Source organism: Grampus griseus (assembly GCF_964374135.1).
Source record: "Grampus griseus genome assembly, chromosome: 8".
NCBI lineage: Eukaryota > Metazoa > Chordata > Mammalia > Artiodactyla > Delphinidae > Grampus > Grampus griseus.
The window spans coordinates 54,932,137-54,956,311 of NC_139002.1; the positions used below are offsets into that span (position 1 = coordinate 54,932,137).

The following is a 24,175-nucleotide window of genomic DNA, read 5'->3' on the forward strand; positions in this document are numbered from 1 at the left end:
CAACTACTGAACCTGCACTCTAGAGCCTGCAAGGTGCAACTACTGAGCCTGCGTGCCACAACTACTGAAGTCCGTGAGCCTAGAGCCTGTGCTCCGCAACAAGAGAAGCCACTGCAATGAGAAGCCTGTGCACTGCAACGAAGAGTAGCCCCAGCTCGCCGCAACTAGAGAAAGCCTGCAAGCAGCAACAAAGACCCAACACAGCAATAAATAAATGAATGAATGAATGAATGAATAAAATTTTTTTAATTATTTATTTATTTAGTTAGTTATTTAAAAACCCAAGGAGCTAGAAGATTTAAAGAACAAATAGAGAGGAACAATACAATAACTGAAATGAAAAATACTCTAGAAGGAATCAACAGCAGAATAAATGAGGCAGAAGAAAGGATAAGTGAGCTGGAAGACAGAGTGGTGGAAATCACTGCCACAGAACATAATAAAGAAAAAAGAATGAAAAGAAATGAGGACAGTCTCAGAAACCTCTGGGACAATATTAAACACATGAACATTCACATTATAGGGGTCCCAGAAGGAGAAGAGAAAGAGAAAGAGCCTGAGAAAATATTTGAAGATGTTATTGCTGAAAACTTGCCTAACATGAGAAGGGAAAAACTCACTGAAGTCCAGGAAGCACAGAGAATCCCATGCAGGATAAACCCAAGGAGGAACATACTGAGACACATATTAATCAAAACGACAAAAATTAAAGACAAGAAAAATATTAAAAGCAACAAGGGAAAACCAACAAACAACATACCAGGGAATCCCCATAAGGTTATCAGCTGAATTTTCAGCAGAAACTCTGTAGGCCAGAAGGGAGTAGCATGATATATTTAAAGTGATGAAAGGGAAGAAACTACAACCAAGAATACTCTACTCAGGGACTTCCCTGGTGGTGCAGTGGTTAAGGATCTGCCTACCAATGCAGGGGACATGGGTTCAAGCCCTGGTCTGGGAAGATCTCACATGCCTCGGAGCAACTAAGTCCATGAGCCACAAGTACTGAGCCTGTACTCTAGAGCCTGTGCACCACAACTACTGAGCCTGTGTGCCACAACTACTGAAGCCCGCACGCCTACAGCCCATGCTCCACAACAAGAGAAGCCACTGCAATAAGAAGCCTCCACACTGCAATGAAGAGTAGCCACCACTCACCGCAACTAGAGAAAGCCCAGGCGCAGCAATGAAGACCCAATGCAACCAAAAATAAATAAATTAAATAAATAAATTTATTTAAAAAAAAAAAAAGAATACTCTACCCAGCAGAGCTCTCATTCAGATTCAACAGAGAACTCAAAAGCTTTACAGCAAAAGCTAAGAGAATTCAGCACCACAAAACCAGCTTTACAACAAATGTTAAAGGAACTTCTCTAGGTGGGAAAGAGACCAGCAACTTAAAACAAGTTGGTTTTATATACAGTGGTACATATATACACTGCTAAATCAAAACCGCAGGGGAAATGCAAACCCAAAACTACAATAGATACACACACACAAAAGAAAAAGCAACCCAAACACAACACTAAAGATGGTGATCAAACCACAAGAGAACAAAAGAGGAAGGGAAGAAAAAAGATGTACAAACCCAAAACAATTAAGAAAATGGCACTAGGAACATACATATTGATGATTACTTTAAATATAAATGGATTAAATGCTCCAACCAAAAGACATAGATGGGCTGAATGGATACAAAAACAAGATCTGTATATATGCTGTCTACAAAAGACCCACTTCAGATCTAGGGACACATACAGACTGAAAGTGAGGGGATGGAAAAAGATATTCCATGCAAATGAAAATCAAAAGAAAACTGGAATAGCAATACCTATATCAGACAAAATAGACTTTAAAATAAAGACTGTTACAAGAAACAAGGAAGAACTCTACATAATGATCAAGGGAGCAATCCAAGAAGAAAATATAACAATTGTAAATATATATGCCCCCAACACAGGAGCACCTCAATATATAAGGCAAATGCTAACAGCCATAAAAGGAGAACTCAACGGTAACACAGTAATAGTGGGGGACTTTAACAACCCACATACAGCAATGGACAGATCATCCGGACAGAAAATTAATAAGGAAACACAAGCCTTAAATGACACATTAGACCAGATAGACTTAATTGATATCTATAGGACATTCCATTGAAAGCAGCAGAATACACATTCATCTCAAGTGCACATGGAACATTCTCCAGGATAGATCACATCTTGTACCACGAATCAAACCTCACTAAATTTAAGAAAATTGAAATCATCTCAAGCATCTTTTCCAACTACAATGCTATGGGATTAGAAATCAATTACAAGAAAAAAAAAACGGTAAGGAACAAAAACACATGGAGACTAAACAATATGTTACTAAACAACCAATGGATCACTGAAGAAATCAAGAGGAAATTTAAAAATACTTAGGGACTTCTCTGGTGGTCCAGTGCTTAAGATTCCATGCTTCTACCACAGGGGGTGGTGAGTTCAATCACTGGTTGGGTAACTAAGATCCCACATGCCACGCAGCACAGCCAAAAAGATTTTTAAAAAATACCTAGAGACAAACGACAACAAAACCACGACAATCCAAACCTATGGGATGCAGCAAAAACTGTTCTAAGATTGTATAGCAATACAATTTTACCTCAGGAAACAAGAAAAATCTCAAGTAAACAACCTAACCTTATACCTAAAGCAACTAGAGAAAGAACAAACAAAACCTAAAGTTAGTAGAAGGAAAGAAATCATAAAGGTCAGAGCAGAAATAAATGAAATAGAGACAACAAAAACAATAGAAAATATCAATGAAACAAAAAGCTGGTTCTATGAAAAGATAAACAAAATTGATAAACCTTTAGCCAGACTTATCAAGAAAAAAATGGAGAAGGCTCAAATCAATAAAATTAGAAATGAAAAAGGAGAAGTTACAACTGACACCACAGAAATACAAAGGATCATAAGAGACTACTACAACCAACTGTATGCCAACAAAATGGACAACCTGGAAGAAATGGACAAATTCTTAGGAAGGTACAATCTTGAAGATGGCAGAGTAGAAGGACGTGTGCTCACTCCCTCTTGACAGAGCACCAGAATCAAAACTAACTGCTGAACAATCATCAACAGGAAGACACTGGAACTCACCAAAAAAGATACCCCACATCCAAAGACAAAGGAAAAGCCACAATGAGACGGTAGGAGGGGCACAGTCACAATAAAATCAAATCCCGTAACTGCTGGGGGTGACTCACAAACTGGAGAACACTTATACCACAGAAGTCCACCCAGTGGAGTGAAGGTTCTGAGCCCCATGTCAGGCTTCCCAACCTGGGGGTCCGGCAACAGGAGGAGGAATTCCTAGAGAATCAGACTTTTCAGGCTAGCAGGATTTGATTGCAGGACTTTGGCAGGACTGGGGGAAACAGAGACTCCACTCTTGGAAGCCACACACAAAGTCATGTGCACATTGGAACCCAGGGGAAGGAGAAGTGACCCCATGGGAGACTGAATCAGCCCTACCTTCTAGTGTTGGAGGATCTCCTGCAGAGGCAGGGGGTGGCTGTGTCTCACTATGAGGACAAGGACACTGGCAGCAGGAGTTCTGGGAAGTACTCCTTGGCGTGAGCCCTCCCAGAGTCTGACATTAGCCCCGTCAAAGAGCTTGGGTAGGCTCCAGTGTTGGGTCACCTCAGGTCAAACAACCAACAGGGAGGGAACCCAGCGCCACCCATCAGCAGACAAGTGGTTTAAAGTTTTACTGAGCTCTTCCCACCAGAGCAACGCCCAGCTCTACCCACCACCAGTCCCTCCCATGAGGAAACTTGCACAAGCCTCTTAGATAGCCTCATCCACCAGAGGGCAGACAGCAGAAGCAAGAAGAACTACAATCCTGCAGCCTGTGGAACAAAAACCACATTCACAGAAAGTTAGACAAGATGAAAAGGCAGAGGGCTGTGTACCAGATAAAGGAAAAAGATAAAACCCCAGAAAAACAACTAAATGGAGATAGGCAACCTTCCGGAAAAAGAATTCAGAATAATTATAGTGAAGATGATCCAGGACCATGGAAAAAGAATTGAGGCAAAGATCGAGAAGATGCAAGAAATGTTTAACAAAGACCTAGAAGAATTAAAGAACAAACAAACAGATGAACAATACAATAACTGAAATGAAAAATACACTAGAGGGAATCAATAGCAGAATAACTGAGGCAGAAGAACGGATAAGTGACCTGGAAGACAGAATGGTGGAACTCACTGCTGCGGAACAAAATAAAGAAAAAAGAATGAAAAAACCGAAGACAGCCTAAGAGACCTCTTGGACAACATTAAATGCAACAACATTCACATTATAGAGGTCCCAGAAGGAGAAGAGAGAGAGAAAGAAAGGACCCGAGAAAATATTTGAAGACATTACAGTTGAAAACTTCTCTAACATGGGAAAGGAAATAGCCACCCAAGGCCAGGAAGCACAGAAAGTTCCAGGCAGGATAAACCCAAGGACAAACACGCCAATACACATAGTAATCAAAGAGACAAAAATTAAAGACAAAGAAAGTATTGAAAGCAACAAGGGAAAAATGACAAATAACATACATGGAAACTCCCATAAGGTTAACAGCTGATTTCTCAGCAGAAACTCTACAAGCCAGAAGGGAGTGGCATGATATATTTAAAGTGATGAAAGGGAAGAACCTACAACCAAGATCATTCTCCCAGCAAGAACCGCATTCAGATTTGACGGAGAAATCAAAAGCTTTACAGACAAGCAAAAGCTAAGAGAATTCAGCACCACCAAACCAGCTCTCCACCCAATGCTAAAGGAACTTCTCTAAGTGGGAAACAAAAGAGAAGAAAAGGACCTACAAAAACAAACCCATAACAATTAAGAAAATGGTAATAGTAACATATATATTGATAATTACTTGAAACGTGAATGGATTAAATGCTCCAACCAAAAGACACAGGCTCACTGAATGGATACAAAAACAAGACCCATATATATGCTGTCTACAAGAGACCCACCTAGGGACACGTAGAGACTGAAAGTGAGGGGATGGAAAAAGATATTCCATGCAAATGGAAATCAAAAGAAAGCTGGAGTAGCAATACTCATATCAGATAAAATAGACTTTAAAATAAAGAATGTTACAAGAGACAAGGAAGAACACTACATAATGAACAAGGGATCAATCCAAGAAGAAGATATAACAATTATAAATATATATGCACCCAACATAGGAGCACCTCAATACATGAGGCAATTGCTAACAGCTATAAAAGAGGAAATCGACAGTAACACAGTAATAGTGGGGGACTTTAACACCTCACTTACACCAATGGATAGATCATCCAAACAGAAAATTGATAAGGAAACAGAACCTTTAAATGACACAATAGACCAGATAGATTTAATTGACATTTATAGGACATTCCATCCAAAAAGAACAGAATACACTTTCTTCTCAAGGGCACATGGAACATTCTCCAGGATAGATCACATCGTGGGTCACAAATCAAGCCTCGTAATTTTAAGAAAATTGAAATCATATCAAGCATCTTTTCTGACCACAACGCTATGAGATTAGAAAGCAATTACAGGGAAACAAACGTAAAAACAAAAACACATGGAGACTAAACAATACGTTACTAAATAACCAAGAGATCACTGAAGAAATCAAAGAGGAAATCAAAAAATGCCTAGAGACAAATGACAATGAAAACACAATGATCCAAAACCTATGGGATGCAGCAAAAGCAGTTCTAAGCAGGAAGTTTATAGGAATACAAGCTTACCTCAAGAAACAAGAAAAATCTCAAATAGACAATCTAACCTTACACCTAAAGGAATCAGAGAAACAAGAACAAACGAAACCCAAAGTTAGTAGAAGGAAAGAAATTAAAAATATCAGAGCAGAAATGAACAGAAACAAAGAAAACAATAGCAACGATCAATAAAACTAAAAGCTGGTTTTCTGAGAAGATAAACAAAATTGATAAACCATTAGCCAGACTCATCAAGAAAAAGCGGGAGAGGAGTCAAATCAATAAAATTAGAAATGTAAAAGGAGAAATTACAACAGACACCACAGAAATACAAAGCATCCTAAGACACTACTACAAGCAACTCTGTGCCAATAAAATGGACAACCTGGAAGAAATGGGCAAATTCTTAGAGAGGTATAACCTTCCAAGACTGAACCCGGAAGAAACAAAATATGAACAGACCGATCACAAGTAATGAAATTGAAACTGTGACTAAAATCTTCCAACAGGAGGAGCCTCTGCAATGGCGCCCGCCAGCATGGGCTTTGTGCAGTAGAAGGAGCTCCCCTGTATGTGCTGCAGCTGCCCTCCACCTCTCCAGGAGGCTCTCCAAGACCAGCAGGTTTTCAAACTAGCCACAGAAAAGATGCCGAATCATCTCCCAGGGTAAAGGAATAATCGTTTCCAGGCTGCTCAGAGTGAAGGAGGACACATGGGAGACTGATACACAGATTTCCCACCGTTCCTGTTTTCAGCTCCATACTCTACCCTTACCTTCTGAGCCGTGTGGATGAAAGGCTCTTGGTGCTGCAGCCAGGAGACAGTGCTGTGTCTCTGAGGTGGGAGAGCCAACTTCAGGACACTGGTCCACAAGAGACCTCCCAGCTCCACATAATATCAAACGGCGAAAATCTCCCAGAGATCTCCATCTCAACACCAGCACCCAGCTTCACTCAATGACCAGCAAGCTACAGTACTGGACATCCTATGCCAAACAACTAGCAAAACAGGAACACAACCCCACCCATTAGCAGAGAGGCTGCCTAAAACCATAATAAGGTCAAAGACACCTCAAAACACACCACCAGACGTGGACCTGCCCACCAGAAAGACAAGATACAGCCTCATCCACCTGAACACAGGCACTAGTCCCCTCCACCAGGAAGCTTACAGAACCCACTGAACCAACTTTAGCCACTGGGGACAGACACCAAAAACAACGGGAACTACGAACCTGCAGCCTGCAAAAAGGAGACCCCAAACACAGTAAGATAAGCAAAATGGGAAGACAGGAAAACACACAGCAGATGAAGGAGCAAGATAAAAACCCACCAGACCTAACAAATGAAGAGGAAATAGGCAGTCTACCTGAAAAAGAATTCAGAATAATGATAGTAAAGATGATCCAAAATCTTGGAAATAGAATAGGCAAAATGCAAGAAACATTTAACAAGGACCTAGAAGAACTAAAGATGAAACAAACAATGATGAACAACTCAACAAATGAAATGAAAATTACTCTAGATGGGATCAATAGCAGAATAACTGAGGCAGAAGAACAGATAAGAGACCTGGAAGATAAAATAGTGGAAATAACTACTGCAGAGCAGAATAAAGAAAAAAGAATGAAAAGAACAGAGGACAGTCTCAGAGACCTCTGGGACAACATTAAACACACCAACATTCGAATTATAGGGGTTCCAGAAGAAGAAGAGAAAAAGAAAGGGACTGAGAAAATATTTGAAGAGATTATAGTTGAAAACTTCCCTAATACGGGAAAGGAAATAGCTAATCAAGTCCAGGAAGCACAGAGAGTCCCATACAGGATAAATCCAAGGAGAAAAACACCAAGACACATATTAATCAAACTGTTAAAAACTAAATACAAAGAAAACATATTAAAAGCAGCAAGGGAAAAACAACAAATAACACACAAGGGAATCCCCATAAGGTTAACAGCTGATCTTTCAGCAGAAACTCTGCAAGCCAGAAGGAACTGGCAGGACATATTTAAAGTGATGAAGGAGAAAAACTTGCAACCAAGGTTACTCTATCCAGCAAGAATCTCATTCAGATTTGATGGAGAAATTAAAACCTTTACAGACAAGGAAAAGCTGAGAGAGTTCAGCACCACCAAACCAGCTCTACAGCAACTGCTAAAGGAAAGTCTCTCAGCAAGAAACACAAGAGAAGGAAAAGACTTACAATAACGAACCCAAAACACTTAAGAAAATAGGAATAGGAACATACATATCGATAATTACCTTAAATGTAAATGGACTAAATGCTCCCACCAAAAGACACAGATTGGCTGAATGGATACAAAAACAAGACCCATATATTTGCTGTCTACAAGAGACCCACTTCAGACCTAGAGACACAAACAGACTGAAAGTAAGGGAATGGAAAAAGATATTTCATGCAAATGGAAAGCAAAAGAAAGCTAGAGTAGCAATTCTCATATCAGACAAAATAGACTTTAAAATAAAGACTATTAGAAGAGACAAAGAAGGACACTACATAATGATCAACGGATTGATCCAAGAAGATATAACAATTGTAAATATTTATGCACCCAACAAAGGAGCACCTCAATACATAAGGCAAATACTAACAGCCATAAAAGGGGAAATCGACAGTAACACATTCATAGTAGGGAACTTTAACACCCCACTTTCACCAATGGACAGATCATCCAAAATGAAAATAAATAAGGAAACACAAGCTTTAAATGATACATAAAACAAGATGGACTTAATTGATATTTATAGGACATTCCATCCAAAACCCACAGAATACACATTTTTCTCAAGTGCTCATGGAACATTCTCCAGGATAGATCATATCTTGGGTCACAAATCAAGCCTTGATAAATTTAAGAAAATTGAAATTGTATCAAGTATCTTTTCTGACCACAACGCTATGAGACTACATATCAATTACAGGAAAAGATCTGTAAAAAATACAAACACATGGAGGCTAAACAATACACTACTTAACAACGAAGTGATCACTGAAGAAATCAAACAGGAAATAAAAAAATACCGAGAAACAAATGACAATGGAGACACGACGACCCAAATTCTATGGGATGCAGCAAAAGCAGTTCTAAGAGGGAAGTTTATATCAATACAATCCTACCTTAAGAAACAGGAAACATCTTGAATAAACAACCTAACCTTGCACCTAAAGCAATTAGAGAAAGAAGAACCAAAAAACCCCAAAGTTAGCAGAAGGAAAGAAATCATAAAAATCAGATCAGAAATAAATGAAAAAGAAATGAAGGAAACAATAGCAAAGATCAATAAAACTAAAAGCTGGTTCTTTGAGAAGATAAACAAAATTGATAAACCATTAGCCAGACTCATCAAGAAAAAAAGGGAGAAGACTCAAATCAATAGAATTAGAAATGAAAAAGGAGAAGTAACAACTGACACTGCAGAATACAAAAGATCATGAGAGATTACTACAAGCAACTCTATGCCAATAAAATGGACAACCTGGAATAAATGGACAAATTCTTAGAAATGCACAACCTGCCAAGACTGATTCAGGAAGAAATAGAAAATATGAACAGACCAATAACAGACACTGAAATTGAAACTGTGATTAAAAATCATCCAAAAAACAAAAGCCGAGGACCAGATGGCTTCACAGACAAATTCTATCAAACATTTAGAGAAGAGCTAACACCTGTCCTTCTCAAACTCTTCCAAAATATAGCAGAGGGAGGAACACTCCCAAACTCATTCTACGAGGCCACCATCACCCTGATACCAAAACCAGACAAGGATGTCACAAAGAAAGAAAACTACAGGCCAATATCACTGATGAACATAGATGCAAAAATCCTCAACAAAATACTAGCAAACAGAATCCAACAGCACATTAAAAGGATCACACACCATGATCAAGTGAGGTTTATTCCAGGAATGCAAGGATTCTTCAATATACGTAAATCAATCAACGTGATACACCATATTAACAAATTGAAGGAGAAAAACCATATGATTATCTCAATAGATGCAGAGAAAGCTTTCGACTAAATTCAACACCGATTTATGATAAAAACCCTGCAGAAACTAGGCATAGAGGGAACTTTCCTCAACATAATAAAGGCCATATATGAGAAACCCACAGTCAACATCATCCTCATTGGTGAAAAACTGAAAGCATTTCCACTAAAATCAGGAACAAGACAAGGTTGCCCACTCTCACCACTCTTATTCAACATAGTTTTGGAAGTTTTAGCCACAGCAATCAGAGAACAAAAGGAAATAAAAGGAATCCAAACCAGAAAAGAAGAAGTAAAGCTGTCACTGTTTGAAGATGACATGATACTATACATAGAGAATCCTAAAGATGCTACCAGAAAACTACTAGAGCTAATCAATGATTTTGGTAAAGTAGCAGGATACAAAATTAATGCACAGAAATCTCTGGCATTCCTATACACTAATGATGAAAAATCTGAAAGTGAAATCAAGAAAACACTCCCATTTACCATTGCAACGAAAAGAATAAAATATCTAGGAATAAACCTACCTAAGGAGACAAAAGACCTGTATGCAGAAAATTATAAGACACTGATGAAAGAAATTAAAGATAATACAAATAGATGGAGAGATATACCATGTTTGTGGATTGGAAGAATCAACATTGTGAAAATGACTCTACTACCCAAAGCAATCTACAGATTCAATGCAATCCCTATCAAACTACCACTGGCATTTTTCACAGAACTAGAACAAAAAATTTCACAATTTGTATGGAAACAAAAAAGACCCCGAATAGCCAAAGCAATCTTGAGAACGAAAAACAGAGCTGGAGGAATCACGCTCCCTGACTTCAGACTATACTACAAAGCTACAGTAATCAAGACAGTAGGGTACTGGCACAAAAACAGAAAGATACATCAATGGAACTGGATAGAAAGCCCAGAGATAAACTCACACACATATGGTCACCTTATCTTTGATAAAGGAGGCGGGAATGTACAGTGGAGAAAGGATAGCCTCTTCAATAAGTGGTGCTGGGAAAACTGGACAGGTACATGTGAAAGTATGAGATTAGATCACTCCCTAACACCATACACAAAAATAAACTCAAAATGGATTAAAGACCTAAATGTAAGGCCAGACACTATCAAACTCTTAGAGGAAAACATAGGCAGAACACTCTATGACATAAATCACAGCAAGATCCTTTTTGACCCACCTCCTAGAGAAATGGAAATAAAAACAAAAATAAACAAACGGAAATAAGCTCAAAATGGATTAAAGACCTAAATGTTAGGCCAGAAACTATCAAACTCTTAGAGGAAAACATAGGCAGAACACTCTATGAAATAAATCACAGCAAGATCCTTTCTGACCCACCTCCTAGAGTAATGGAAATAAAAACAAAAATAAACAAATGGGACCTAATGAAACTTCAAAGCTTTTGCACAGCAAAGGAAACCATAAACAAGACCAAAAGACAACCCTCAGAATGGGAGAAAATATTTGCAAATGAAGCAACCGACAAAGGATTAATCTCCAAAATTTACAAGCAGCTTATGCAGCTCAATAACAAGAAAACAAACAACCCAATCCAAAAATGGGCAGAAGACCTAAATAGACATTTCTCCAAAGAAGATATACAGACTGCCAAGAAACACATGAAAGAATGCTCAACATCATTAATCATTAGAGAAATGCAAATTAAAACTACAATGAGATATCATCTCACACCAGTCAGAATGGCCATCATCAAAAAATCTAGAAACAATAAATGCTGGAGAGGGTGTGGAGAAAAGGGAACACTCTTGCACTGCTGGTGGGAATGTGAATTGGTTCAGCCACTATGGAGAACAGTATGGAGGTTCCTTATAAAACTACAAATAGAACTACCATATGACCCAGCAATCCCACTACTGGGCATATACCCTGAGAAAACCAAAATTCAAAAAGAGTCATGTACCAAAATGTTCATTGCAGCTCTATTTACAATAGCCCGGAGATGGAAACAACCTAAGTGTCCATCATCGGATGAATGGATAAAGAAGATGTGGCACATATATACAATGGAATATTACTCAGCCATAAAAAGAAACGAAATTGAGCTATTTGTAATGAGGTGGATAGACCTAGAGTCTGTCATAGAGTGAAGTAAGTCAGAAAGAAAAAGACAAATACCGTATGCTAACACATATATATGGAATTTAAGAAAAAAATGTCATGAAGAACTTAGGGGTAAAGCAGGAATAAAGACACAGACCTCCTAGAGAACGGACTTGAGGTTATGGGGAGGGGGAAGGGTGAGCTGTGACAGGGCGAGAGAGAATCATGGGCATATACACACTAACAAACATAGTAAGGTAGATAGCTAGTGGGAAGCAGCCGCATGGCACAGGGATATTGGCTTGGTGCTTTGTGACAGCCTGGAGGGGTGGGATAGGGAGGGTGGGAGGGAGGGAGACGCAAGAGGGAAGACATATGGGAACATATGTTTATGTATGACTGGTTCACTTTGTTTTAAAGCAGAAACTAACACACCATTGTAAAGCAATTATACCCCAATAAAGATGTTAAAAAAAAAATTAAAAAAAAAAAAAACAAATGGGACCTAATGAAACTTCAAAGCTTTTGCACAGCAAAGAAAACCATAAACAAGACAAAAAGACAACACTCGGAATGGGAGAAAATATTTGCAAATGTAGCAACTGACAAAGGATTAATCTCCAAAATTTACAAGCAGCTCATGCAGCTCAACAACAAAAAAAACAACCCAATCAAAAAACGGGCAGAAGACCTAAGTAGACATTTCTCCAAAGAAGATATACAGACTGCCAACAAACACATGAAAGAATGCTCAACGTCACTAATCATTAGAGAAATGCAAATCAAAACTACAATGAGATGTCATCTCACACCAGTCAGAATGGCCATCATCAAAAAATCTAGAAACAGTAAATGCTGGAGAGGGTGTGGAGAAAAGGGAACACTCTTGCACTGTTGGTGGGAATGTAAATTGATACAGCCACTGTGGAGAACAGTATGGAGGTTCCTTAAAAAACTACAAATAGAACTATCATATGACCCAGCAATCCCACTACTGGGCATATACCCTGAGAAAACGATAATTCAAAAAGAGTCATGTACCAAAATGTTCATTGCAGCTCTATTTACAATAGCCTGGAGATGGAAGCAACCTAAGTGTCCATCATCGGATGAATGGATAAAGAAGATGTGGCACATATATACAATGGAATATTACTCAGCCATAAAAAAACCGAAATTGAGCTATTTGTAATGAGGTGGATAGACCTAGAGTCTGTCATACAGAGTGAAGTAAGTCAGAAAGAGAGAGACAAATACCGTATGCTAACACATATATATGGAATTTAAGAAAAAAAAACCTGCATGAAGAGCCTAGGGGTAGGACAGGAATAAAGACTGTGTCCTACTAGACCTACTAGATAATGGACTTGAGGATATGGGGAGGGGGAAGGGTAAGGTGTGACAAAGCGAAAGAGAGGCATGGACATATATACACTACCAAACATAAGGTAGATAGCTAGTGGGAAGCAGCCGCATAGCACAGGGAGATCAGCTCGGTGCCTTGTGACCGCCTGGAGGGATGGGATAGGGAGAGTGGGAGGGAGGGAGACACAAGAGGGAAGAGATATGGGAACATATGTATATGTATAACTGATTCACTTTGTTATAAAGCAGAAACTAACACACCTTTGTAAAGCAATTATACTCCAATAAAGATGTTAAAAAAAAAATCTTCCAACAAACAAAAGTCCAGGACCACATGGCTTCACAGGAGAATTCTACCAAACATTTAGAGAAGAGCTAACACCCATCCTTCTCAAACTCTTCCAAAAATTGCAGAGGAAAGAACACTCCCAAACTCATTCTATGAGGCCACTATCACCCTGATACCAAAACCAGACAAAGATACTACAAAAAAAGAAAATTACAGACCAATATCACTGATGAATATAGTTGCAAAAATCCTCAATAAAATACTAGGAAACAGAATCGAACAACACATTAAAAGGATCATACACCATGATCAAGTGGGATTTATCGCAGGGATTCAAGGATTCTTCAATATATGCAAATAAATCATGTGATATACCATATTAACAAATTGAAGAAGAAAAACCATATGATCATCTCAACAGATGCAGCAAAAGCTTTTGACAAAATTCAAAACCCATTTATGATAAAAGCTCTCCAGAAAGTGGGCATAGAGGGAACCTACCTCAACATAATAAAGGCCATATATGACAAACCCACAGCAAACGTCATTCTCAATGGTGAAAAGCTGAAAGCATTTCCTCTAAGATCAGGAACAAGACAAGGATGTCCACTCTCACTACTATTGTTCAACATAGTTTTGGAAGTCCTAGCCACGGCAATCAGAGAAGAAAAAGAAATAAAAGGGACACAAATTGGAAAAGAAGAAGTAAAACTGTCACTGTTTACAGATGACATGATACTATACATAGAGAATCCTAAAGATGCCACCAGAAAACTACTATAGCTAATCAATGAATTTGGTAAAGTAGCAGGATACAAAATTAATGCACAGAAGTCTCTTGCATTCCTATACACTAATGATGAAAAATATGAAAGAGAAATCAAGGAGACAATCCCATTTACCATTACGTCCAAAAGAATAAAATATCTAGGAATAAACCTACCTAAGGAGGCAGAAGACCTTTACTCTGAAAACTATAAGATGCTGATGAAAGAAATCAAAGATGACACAAACAGATGGAAAGATATACCATGTTCTTGGATTGGAAGAGTCAAAATTGTCAAAATGACTATACTACCCACTGTAATCTACAGATTCAATGCAATCCCTATCAAAATACCAATGGTATTTTTCACAGACTTAGAAGAAAAAAATCTTAAAATTTGTATGGAAAAACATAAGACCCCAAATAGCCAAAACAATCTTTGGAAAGAAAAATGGAGCTGAAGGAATCAGGTTCCCTGACTTCAGACTATACTACAAAGCTACAGTGATCAAAACAGAATGGTACTGGCACAAAAACAGAAATATAGATCAATGGAACAGGATAGAAAGCCCAGCAATAAACCCATGCACCTATGGTCAATTAATCTATGACAAAGGATGTAAGACTATATGATGGAGAAAAGACAATCTCTTCAATAAGTAGTGCTGGGAAAACTGGACAGCTACATGTAAAAGAATGAAATTAGAACACTCCTTAACACCACACACAAAAATAAACTCAAAATAGATTAGAGATCTAAATGTACTGGATACTATAAAACTCTTAGAGGAAAACATAGGCAGAACACTCTTTGCCATAAATTGAAGCAAAATCTTTTTCAACCTGTCTCGTAAAGTAATGGAAATAACAACAAAAATAAACAAATGGGACCTAATTAAACTTAAAAGGTTTGCACAGCAAAGGAAGTCATAAAGAAAATGAAAAGACAACCCATAGGAGAAAATATTTGCAAATGATGCCATAAAAAAGAAATAATGCCATTTGCAGCAACGTGGATGGACCTGAAACTAACACAACATTGTAAATCAAATATACTCCACAAATAAATAAATAAGTGATCTAAAGAGGTCAAAAAAAAAAAAAAGAACAATACAGCAAGTTCTGAAGCATGTACAGTCACTGCAGCAAAGCAGGAACAGCTCCTACTTGCAGAATTCAGGCTACTCTTCAAAGCCCTTGCTCCTATAGATCGTGTTAAATCCAGGAGAAGCCTAGATAATGCCCAGCCTCCATCTGGCTAACCTCCACATTCGCTGATGGTGAGTCAAGGGCAGCAACACTCAGCCCAATTCAGCACACAGGTGACTTGACCAAACAAACTCAGCCAGAAAATTAGCTCTCACTCACCTTCTCACACCTGTACTCCCCAAACTTGACCCCTCGCACCACCTGCTGGTAGATGAGGTTGGTGGCCACATTGTCTTCTGAGGGGTTGTGCCAGGGAGTGAAGACCTCCTTGCGGAAGAAGAGCCTCCACGGGGCGTTGCGCTCCTGGGCGCCCTGCTCCTTGGCATACTGCTCACACTGGGAGATGGCGTCCATGACGTGGTCGCTGCCACTGCCCAGGGAGGACACCTGCGGGCACAGGGCTGGAGGTCACCCAGTGGAAGGGTGAGCAGGCTGGGAAGGACCACAAGGAGCTACTGACTGTGCCAACTCTTCTCATTCGGATGGAAAACCAAGGCTCAGAGAGAGGAGGGGCTTGCCCAGGTCACCCAGGATGCAGACCAGCATGGGACCCCTGGATCCTAACTCATGGGCTCTGAGCCAGCACAGCCAGTGGGAGTTTCCATTTCCTAGTACAAGCCTTTGGTGAAACTGATGGACAAATGGCCACTGAAAACACGGGAGGTAGCTGTTGGTGAGAAAAGTCCAGGCAAACGGCATCAGACAACATGTGCCTATCGCTGGACCTGCTGGGGTGAGGGCTGGGGGTCACCTCTGCTGTGGGTGGTGATGCTGGGTGTGGAGGCAAAATCACCCACTCCCAGGGCCAGCTCAGCAGAGAAGACTCCAAGCCCAGATGTGCCCCGGGAGGTATACACTCTGCCTGGTCGGTAACAAGTGAAGAGGAACTACCATAGCAACCTGATAAGGAATCACATGCCCATTTGCAAATAGGAAAACCCATTTTTTTTTATATCAGCGAGCCAGTGGCTCTCTCTCTCTCTGCCATGTTCTTCTTCTGTCACCAGCAGAGGATTGAATCCACCTGCGCACATACGCGTGCAGTGAGCCCTGGATTTCAATCACCAGTGTGCTGTTGGGTTTCTCTTTAGGTGCTTAGGACCTCTCCCTGATCCTAAGGAGTTGGGGCAGGACCAGGGTTACCTCTGGTTTACAGGAGGAAACTGAGGCCCTGGAAGGTCAGCAACCATGCAAGGGCACCTGAGCCAGTAGGTGGCAGCACTGGGGTGGGAGCTGGTGGGTGGCCCTGGGGGCGCCAGGAGGAGGGGCATCAGGGCCAACCTCACCTTATCAAACAGGGCGATGTAGAGGGAGAACCCGAAGCGGTCCTTGAGCGAGGTCTTGTCGGCTAGCGCGTTGCAGAGCTCCTTGGCCGTGGTTGCCGAGTCTGTCAACAGGGTCTTGGTGGTCCCGTCCATGAACGTCACAGGCAACATGATGGGCTTCTTGGACTTGGTGGCCTGAAAGTGATCCAAGGCTTTGTGGGAATCCTTTCACTTCAGAACATCTTCCTCTGAGCTCCTGGCTCCCTGCTCCCTATGGGGTTGGAGCCCTCGGACCTCAGCATCCCACGGTGCATTGCCTGTCCCTGGTCACAGGTGCCCAGGGAGCCCTGCTGTGCTCCCCACCCTGAAAGGACCTTCAGGGTCCCTGAGGTGGGGCACTAGGGCTGGGTGGTTGGGCTTTGCCACGTTCAGGGGCTTCTGCCCTCCTGTCATGTAACCATCACAAGACCCTGTGAAATGAATATCTTTACTATCATGTTGCAGATGAAGCCACTGAGACACACAGGAAACCCCCTGCCCAAGTCACTTTGACTATAAAGCCAGCAGATAGGAGTCATCACCACTGTGGGCTTTCCCGTTCCAGTAGCCCTGAAATTCCAGAACTTGAGGGTGGGTGCTTGAATGACCACAGAATCCCAAAGTAGGCAATGTTTCTGGGGCACTGGGGTGCACTGGCGACACACACACACACACACACGCCTGGGGGCCACACCTGCAGCTCCAGCCAGCTTGGTGGCTGTGTCCGTGTCCCGTTGACGAAGGTCCTCCGGAGCCGCTCCTCACAGTATGGGGCGTAGCCAGGTGGTCCCCCGTGGATGAAGTTCCGCAGGTACTATGCACAGAGGACCAGCTGAGGGGACCCCACTCCAGCCTCCCTCGGCCTCCCCACCTGTGAGATAGTCTGGGACCTGGGACCCTCTACTGGAGTGCTTGCACCTGGACAAACGTCTCCTCCAACAATAAAATACAAAGAAATCAAAAGGGACTAAAAACTGCACACATGTGCGGTCAGGGCAATTATGAACAATAAGATACAAAAAGGCCACAAACCAACTGCCAGGAGAAAAGCAGGGAACTGCCCATGACTCCTGCATACAGCACCACCAAGGGGGTGGGCAGACCACCTAAGCCCCCCCCTCCAGCCCGACCCACCAATCCGCCACCGCCCTCACCTCATTTAAGGGACCAGCCCGCCCCCGCTCAGGGAGTGAGCAAAGGCCCCTGTTTCTTGTTCTCACTCCCTCGTGCTAAAGCAGCATGAGTCCCAGTAAAGCCTTGCCTGAATTTCTTGTCTGACCTCTTATCAACTTCTATCGATTAAAGAGGACCCAGGTCGGTAACCCCCAGACCATCAGAGCAGCCTCACCGGGTCTCCTGCCTCTGGTCCCTCCACCCACACTGAACCTGCTCCTCAAGGCCCATCCATCCCGTCCCTCCTCGGCTTTCCAGGCCTCCCCACTGTCCTCCAGATCAAGTCCACCTCCCTCACGTTTGGCAGCACGGCCACCGTGATCCGGCCCCGCCTAGTCTCAGCTGCACCTCCTGCCTCACCCCACACACCATACCCCCTTCACCCAGCTTAACTGCTCCTCTTCCTCCAGGGCGCACCTCCCTGAGCCCTCCCTCTGCGCAGCGCTGACCAGCTGGGTTGATCCAGCCGTCACCTGCTCTGCCTCTGTGTCCCCAGCACCCAGGGCCTGACACTAAGGAGGTCACGAAAGGGCCTGAGATGAACGGAAGTGCTTCAGACCAGCATGTGGTCTAGGGGGCGCTGTTGTCACGTTCAGCATCCGCATAATGAAAATGGGGCTTTGAGGAGATGGGGCGCAGTGGCGGGTGCCCAGGAGGAGGGGGCCTGCGGAGGTGGGGAGGCCTGGGAGGAGATGACCCGGGCAGGGCCTCATTGCCAAGCCCCTCTGAGTTTCCTCCCCGTGCTCTGCCCCTCAACCCCAGACACCGGGCGCGGCTCCCCTTCCCACCCCCGGAGGCCAAAAGCCTCCCCTACCTTAACGAACTTCTCAGAGGGGGCGAAGCAGCCCACACAGAGGGACACGAGGATCCAGCCCCGGGCGTAGCTGCTCTTGGAGGGGTTGTGGGTGAGCTGCTTGCTGATCTGGCAGTAGATCTCATCCCTAGGCAGGCGGGGGTGGGGGGCAAGGACGGGAGACGCACTGCCTCAGAGGGAAAGCCCCACCCCTCCCAGCAGCAGGTAGGATGCTTGCTCTCCCACCTGCCAGAGACCACCTGGGAGGAGGCAGGCGAGGCCAGGTGGGGAAGGCTGAGCCCAGGGCTCTGCGGCTACCGCAGAGGGTCATCAGGCAGGAAGCACGCACGTTCCTGACTCCAGTCCAGAGTCCACGGCCGGGGCCCCGTGATCCAGAGGGCGGTGCATACCCTGCTCCTGGGCACAGTGGCCCCAGTCACTGGTGACCACTTTGATGAGAAGCACAGGCTCCCCACGTGCCTCCTCCCTCACCAAGCTGCACCGCCTGGGCAGGTGAGCTCACCTCGGAGCCCGGCCCACAGACACGGCAGCAGGTACAATTTCTACTAATGGTAACTGGCAGAGCAGAAACAGGAAGGACAGCTGGGGAGATTCTCTGGGGGATGGAATGACGTTCTCTTGATATAGTGCTATAATATTTGAATATTGAAATGGCCATGCTTTACTTCTGCAATCAGATTAAAGCAATGAAGGTAGTTTTTCGTCTTGTTTTCATTTTAAAGGGAAATGATACCACCCCTTCCTTACAGGATTTCTGTGAAGAAAAATGAGCCAAGGCTTATACAGCACCTGGCATGGTGCCCAGCACAGTAAACCCCCGCCGATGCCAGCCTAGCTGCAGCTGTGAAGATGCTGCATGCCCCCTCCAGGGCCAAGGACGGGACCCACCAAGATGGAGTGACCACCAGGGGGCACTAACTGCTGCTCCTCCCTCTGTGAAGGGCAGGTATCTAATTCAGTGGCTCCCCAGTTTTGAGAGCTCATGGACCAATAAATTGTGGACGTCGCTAACTTATTATCAAGACAATAAGGACATTTAAAACACACCACACACACACAGCACCTGCCCACTATCTATCACAATCATTTTATAAAACAAATGTAATTTTAATATCCAAAAAGTAGGAAGGGCAAAATCTCAGAACAAAGAACAGTGCTTTAAATAAGTCAAATTTAGAAACATCCTTATTTTTCCCATCTTGCTACAGACCAGTGACAACTATCACCCGTAGCTGGGAGCCCCTGACGCCGTTCGATTCATGGACGGGGAGACGGAGGCCGGGAGGAGGGATTAGCCATGGTCCCTCAGGGAGTTGGCACCCCAGGCTTCTAACAGTCCAGGGCTCCTGGCACTGTGTTCTCTAGAAGTACCCCTTTAGGTCTGATGGTGAGCTAACTGGGAGGCAAATTCTTGCCCTTAAACATACCTTGGGCAGCCACCTTTTCTTCCTGGAGGCTGGTGGCCCCAAGTGCTACATCTCTGGCGAGCGAGGTAGTCACTGGCCTCGAGGAGCAATGAAAGGGAGGCCAGTGACCCCTGGGCAAACCTCTTCCTCTCTGGACCTCATGTCTCCCACTGGGAAAATGACACTTGACCTCCCCACCCGGCCCATCCTGCTGTCCTCCCAGCCAGCACACACAAGTTCACGGGATCAGCTCTCCTAACCAGCCATCCCGTGCAGATGGAGTTCTCAGAGAAACCCTATCTGCCTTCCCTCCGCTGATGCAGCTGAGTTGATTCCGTAATTGCTCCTGGAAAGTCATGCATCATCGCAGCTCCTCCCCAACACCCCAGGGACCTGAGCAAAGGCCTCTCCTGGGCCTGTGTGGGGAAGGAGCCACTTGCAGGATCCCAGGCATTCTGACCACAGTAACCCTGACCACGGGCCTGGGCTGGGTCACCACAGGTGCCGGCAGGGATAGGGTTACAGCAGAAGATGCATGTCAGATAATGCTAACAACAGCTACCGTTTACCGAGTGCCCACTGTGTAGGTCCTGTGTCACACTTTCCATAGTTTTATCTGCCCACAAGCCTACAAGGTAGGTACTTTTATTATTCCATCTTTACAGATGAAGAAACTGAAGCTTACAGAGCTGAAATCACTCTACCAAGGTCACACAACCAGCTAGCAGCAGAGCTAAACCCAGGCCTGCTTAGCTTAATCAGTTGCTAAAGTGACAGAGCCACCACTCAGCCAGCAAAAGCCTTTCAGGTCTGGAAGTGCGGGATGCCTCCCCGATAGCTGTCCCCTCCCTGTGCCCCTGCCCCTCAGGCACTGACCGGAGCGCTGGCCGCAGGATGCCGTTGCCAATGATGAAGTGCAGCTTCTCCAGGTTGGAGGTGGGCCGGTCCTCCAGCATGCTGTTGCCCTGCACCGTGGACTCTCCGTCATGCAGTCTCTTGGTCACCTGGGCCACAGGGAGGGGCAAGGCTTGACCAAGGCTTGGCCGGGGCCCTGCTGTTTCCCTGAGTCTGCCCACTCCCCCAGAGAGCAGAATCCTGGGAGTAGCCAGAGAGCTGGCTCCCCACCACTGTCATAGCCCCGCCCGTGCAGAACAGATGCTGGGTGGATGCCTGGCCCGGGGCTACGCGCTTCTGGGATAAGGCTCCTCTGCAGCCTCCTTGACATCTACCCCCAGCCCTGCCCCAGGGAAGTCCCCTCATCCAGGCCAGGGGCTCCTCTGACTCCTGATGGGATCCCTCTCTCTCTGAGGTGGGCCACGCACCACTCCGACACCCAGAGTACACCTGGGTTCCAAACACCCGGCCACCATCACCTGTCATTAACTCCCTGGCTCCTGTGTGAATAGCCTTGGGCCTGGGTTCTTATAGATGGGCTTTTCCTCTCTGGTTCCACATGTGCCACAACGCCAGCCCCGCGCTCTGCCCAGAGACAGGGTGAGTGGCGGGAGCACGCCCCTGCAGGCAGTCCTCATGTCTGCTGAGCACCCACGGCCATCATCTCACTCCATCATTCCAGGAAGCCACTAGCAGGCATTTTCTTCCCTGGGTGCCTTGGATACCGAGCAGTGGAGCTGGGACTCAGATCTGGGGTAACATAGCTACAAGACTGGATTGGAGCCTCAGATGGGGAACAAAATGAGGACAAAGACAAAGCAGGCTGAGGAAGCCCAGGAGAAGCAGCCTGACTCTGCTGTAGAGGGGAAGGCTTCCTGGAGGAGGTGACCCCCCCAGGCACAGAAGAGGAAGGAGGAAGTTTAGGCAGAGGGACTGGTGTGCACAAAAGCAGGGGCATGGAGGAACCAGTCCCTCTGCACCATGAATGCCTTAGTTTGTGTCTGTCGGCCCTCCCAGCCTGGACATTCCTGGAGCAATGGGCCAGGACGGTGCTCAGAAAACACAAGGTGACTAAATGAATGACAAACAAACTAATAGTGTTAATGCCCCATGGGCACTGTTATCCCACAGAAAATTCTCTTCGACTAAAAGGTCCCTGGATCAGGGCTTCCCTGGGGGCGCAGTGGTTGAGAGTCCGCCTGCTGATGCAGGGGACACGGGTTCATGCCCCGGTCCGGGAAGATCCCACATGCCACGGAGCGGCTGGGCCCTTGGGTCATGGCCGCTGGGCCTGCGTGTCCGGAGCCTGTGCTCCACAACGGGAGAGGCCACAACAGTGAGAGGCCCGCGTACCGCAAAAAAAAAAAAAGTCCCTGGATCAAAAGCATCGGGTCCATGCCCTGGCATGTCCTCCCTCTCACCATCTGCCACTCCAGCCCTCCCCAGCTCTCGTGGCCCATCTTCCAGGAAGCCTCCCTGACCGACCCCAGCCTGAGAACAGCGCCCTCTTCCTTGCATCCTGTCTGCCTGATCACATCCAACACTGTCCTGCTGGCCACCCTGGTCCCCTGAGGACAGGCAGTATCCACTCCACTCCCGTCCCTGTTGGTCCCAAGCCCAGCCTTGCCCCAGCCTGGGCCACCAAGGTCGTGCAGGGTCTTTTCTGACCTCCTCTGTCAGTTTGGACTTCTTCTTCAAGGTCAAGTGCACCAGTTTGTGCCTCACGCTGCTCTTCTTCTGCCCCTCAGGGAGCTGGGCCTGCCGGACAAACAGGGGTCAGAGTCAAACGACTGGACCGAAAGTAATGACAAGAGCAGTTGACAACGTGGTTAGAATTGTCTCACCTCCACACTAACGTGTATCACCCCAGCCCATCAGCCCAGTGACAGATGGGAAAACTGAGACTGAAAAGCGTAGTAACCCACCCACCGCCTCCCAGCAAGTCAAAATTGAAGCTGGCTCTGACTGCAAAGCCTGTCTGCCCTGCCACGTGGCCTCAATCGTGGTCAGCACTTTACAGTTTATATCAAGCTCACACTAATCGTTCCCAGGAGTAGACAGAGGAGGGCAGGGGTCAGGGAGGTGAGGCAGAGGCAAATTTTGGGGTGCTCCTTCTGCTGGGGACCTTAAGGCTGGGGGTGGCCTGGAAGGGACCCTGGCCAGAGGGCACCTGCGACTCACCTCGCCCTCGCCCTGCAGGGCCTGAAGCTCCCTCTTGTATGTTTTCTTGCCCAGAGTCTCATAAATCTTGGTCATCACGGGAATCTTCTCGCTGCCGTCACTCATGGCCGTGTGGTACTTGGGCTCAGGGAGGTCCCCCATGAACCGGAGGACAGTGATCCAGACCGCCAGGGCCGCCTGGGGACAGACCCAGGCCAGTCAGAAAGCCTGAGCGCAGGATGCGGCTGAAGCCGTCAAAATGACCCAGGGGTGGGGGAGAGGCTGGGGAACCCCACTCCCGCCAACCGGAGGAGGACCACTGAGCTGAGTGCCTTGTGGGCGTTCCTCAGGGCCTTGCCCTGTGGCCCGGCCGCAGGCTGGGTGCGGGATGAGGTCAGCCCTGGTCCCTGCACAGCTGGGCCCCAGCTCCTCGGCACCCACGCTGCCAGCACAGACAGCCCCAGCCCTCACCAGCTGGTCGCCCTCATCGTCGTGGTACAGCAGCGGCTGCTTGAGCGGCCGCCGGGTGTAGGTGTGCGTGGTCGTGCCCTGGAAGTAAGTGGCAGCGAACTTGGCGAATTTATAATCGGAGAGGTCCTCCTCATCCTCATCAGGCAGGGGCAGGGCCGCATCCAGGTCTTCCTCCACCATCTCCCTCCGCCCGCGCTCCAGGTCCTGGGGAGGCAAAAGGGGTTCCCTGCCATAGGGGCAAACGGGGCTGGGCTGCAGTCCCCCAGCCTGTCCCTGTAGGGCCAGCTCTTCCTCCAGAAGTGTAGGGTGCTGTTCATCCTGTTCACTCCCCAGACAGAGCCCAGTGCAAGGTAGATCCTCAACACATGAATGAATAAAGGCTTGTGAATGGCCCTGGAGGGGAACAGTGATTGGCCCAAGGTCATAGGGCAGGCCGGTGGCTGGACAGGGCCTGGG

The 24,175-nt window shown here is 45.3% G+C and overlaps 1 protein-coding gene across 4 annotated transcripts in view; it reads right to left on the reverse strand.

Moving 5' to 3' along the window:
* The window catches only part of MYO7A (myosin VIIA), a gene marked incomplete at its 5' end in the record, with an annotated part of 88,148 nt that overhangs the window by 27,727 nt on the left and 36,246 nt on the right, over positions 1–24,175 (reverse strand). For all 4 annotated transcript variants that reach the window (XM_082659550.1, XM_082659549.1, XM_082659548.1 and 1 more), the window contains 8 exons: positions 15,657–15,884; positions 16,784–16,957; positions 17,496–17,615; positions 18,789–18,915; positions 21,071–21,198; positions 22,757–22,846; positions 23,270–23,446; positions 23,720–23,923. In XM_082659550.1, the coding sequence (XP_082515676.1) occupies positions 15,657–15,884; positions 16,784–16,957; positions 17,496–17,615; positions 18,789–18,915; positions 21,071–21,198; positions 22,757–22,846; positions 23,270–23,446; positions 23,720–23,923 (1,248 nt within the window). The remainder of the gene's footprint in view (positions 1–15,656; positions 15,885–16,783; positions 16,958–17,495; positions 17,616–18,788; positions 18,916–21,070; positions 21,199–22,756; positions 22,847–23,269; positions 23,447–23,719; positions 23,924–24,175) is intronic.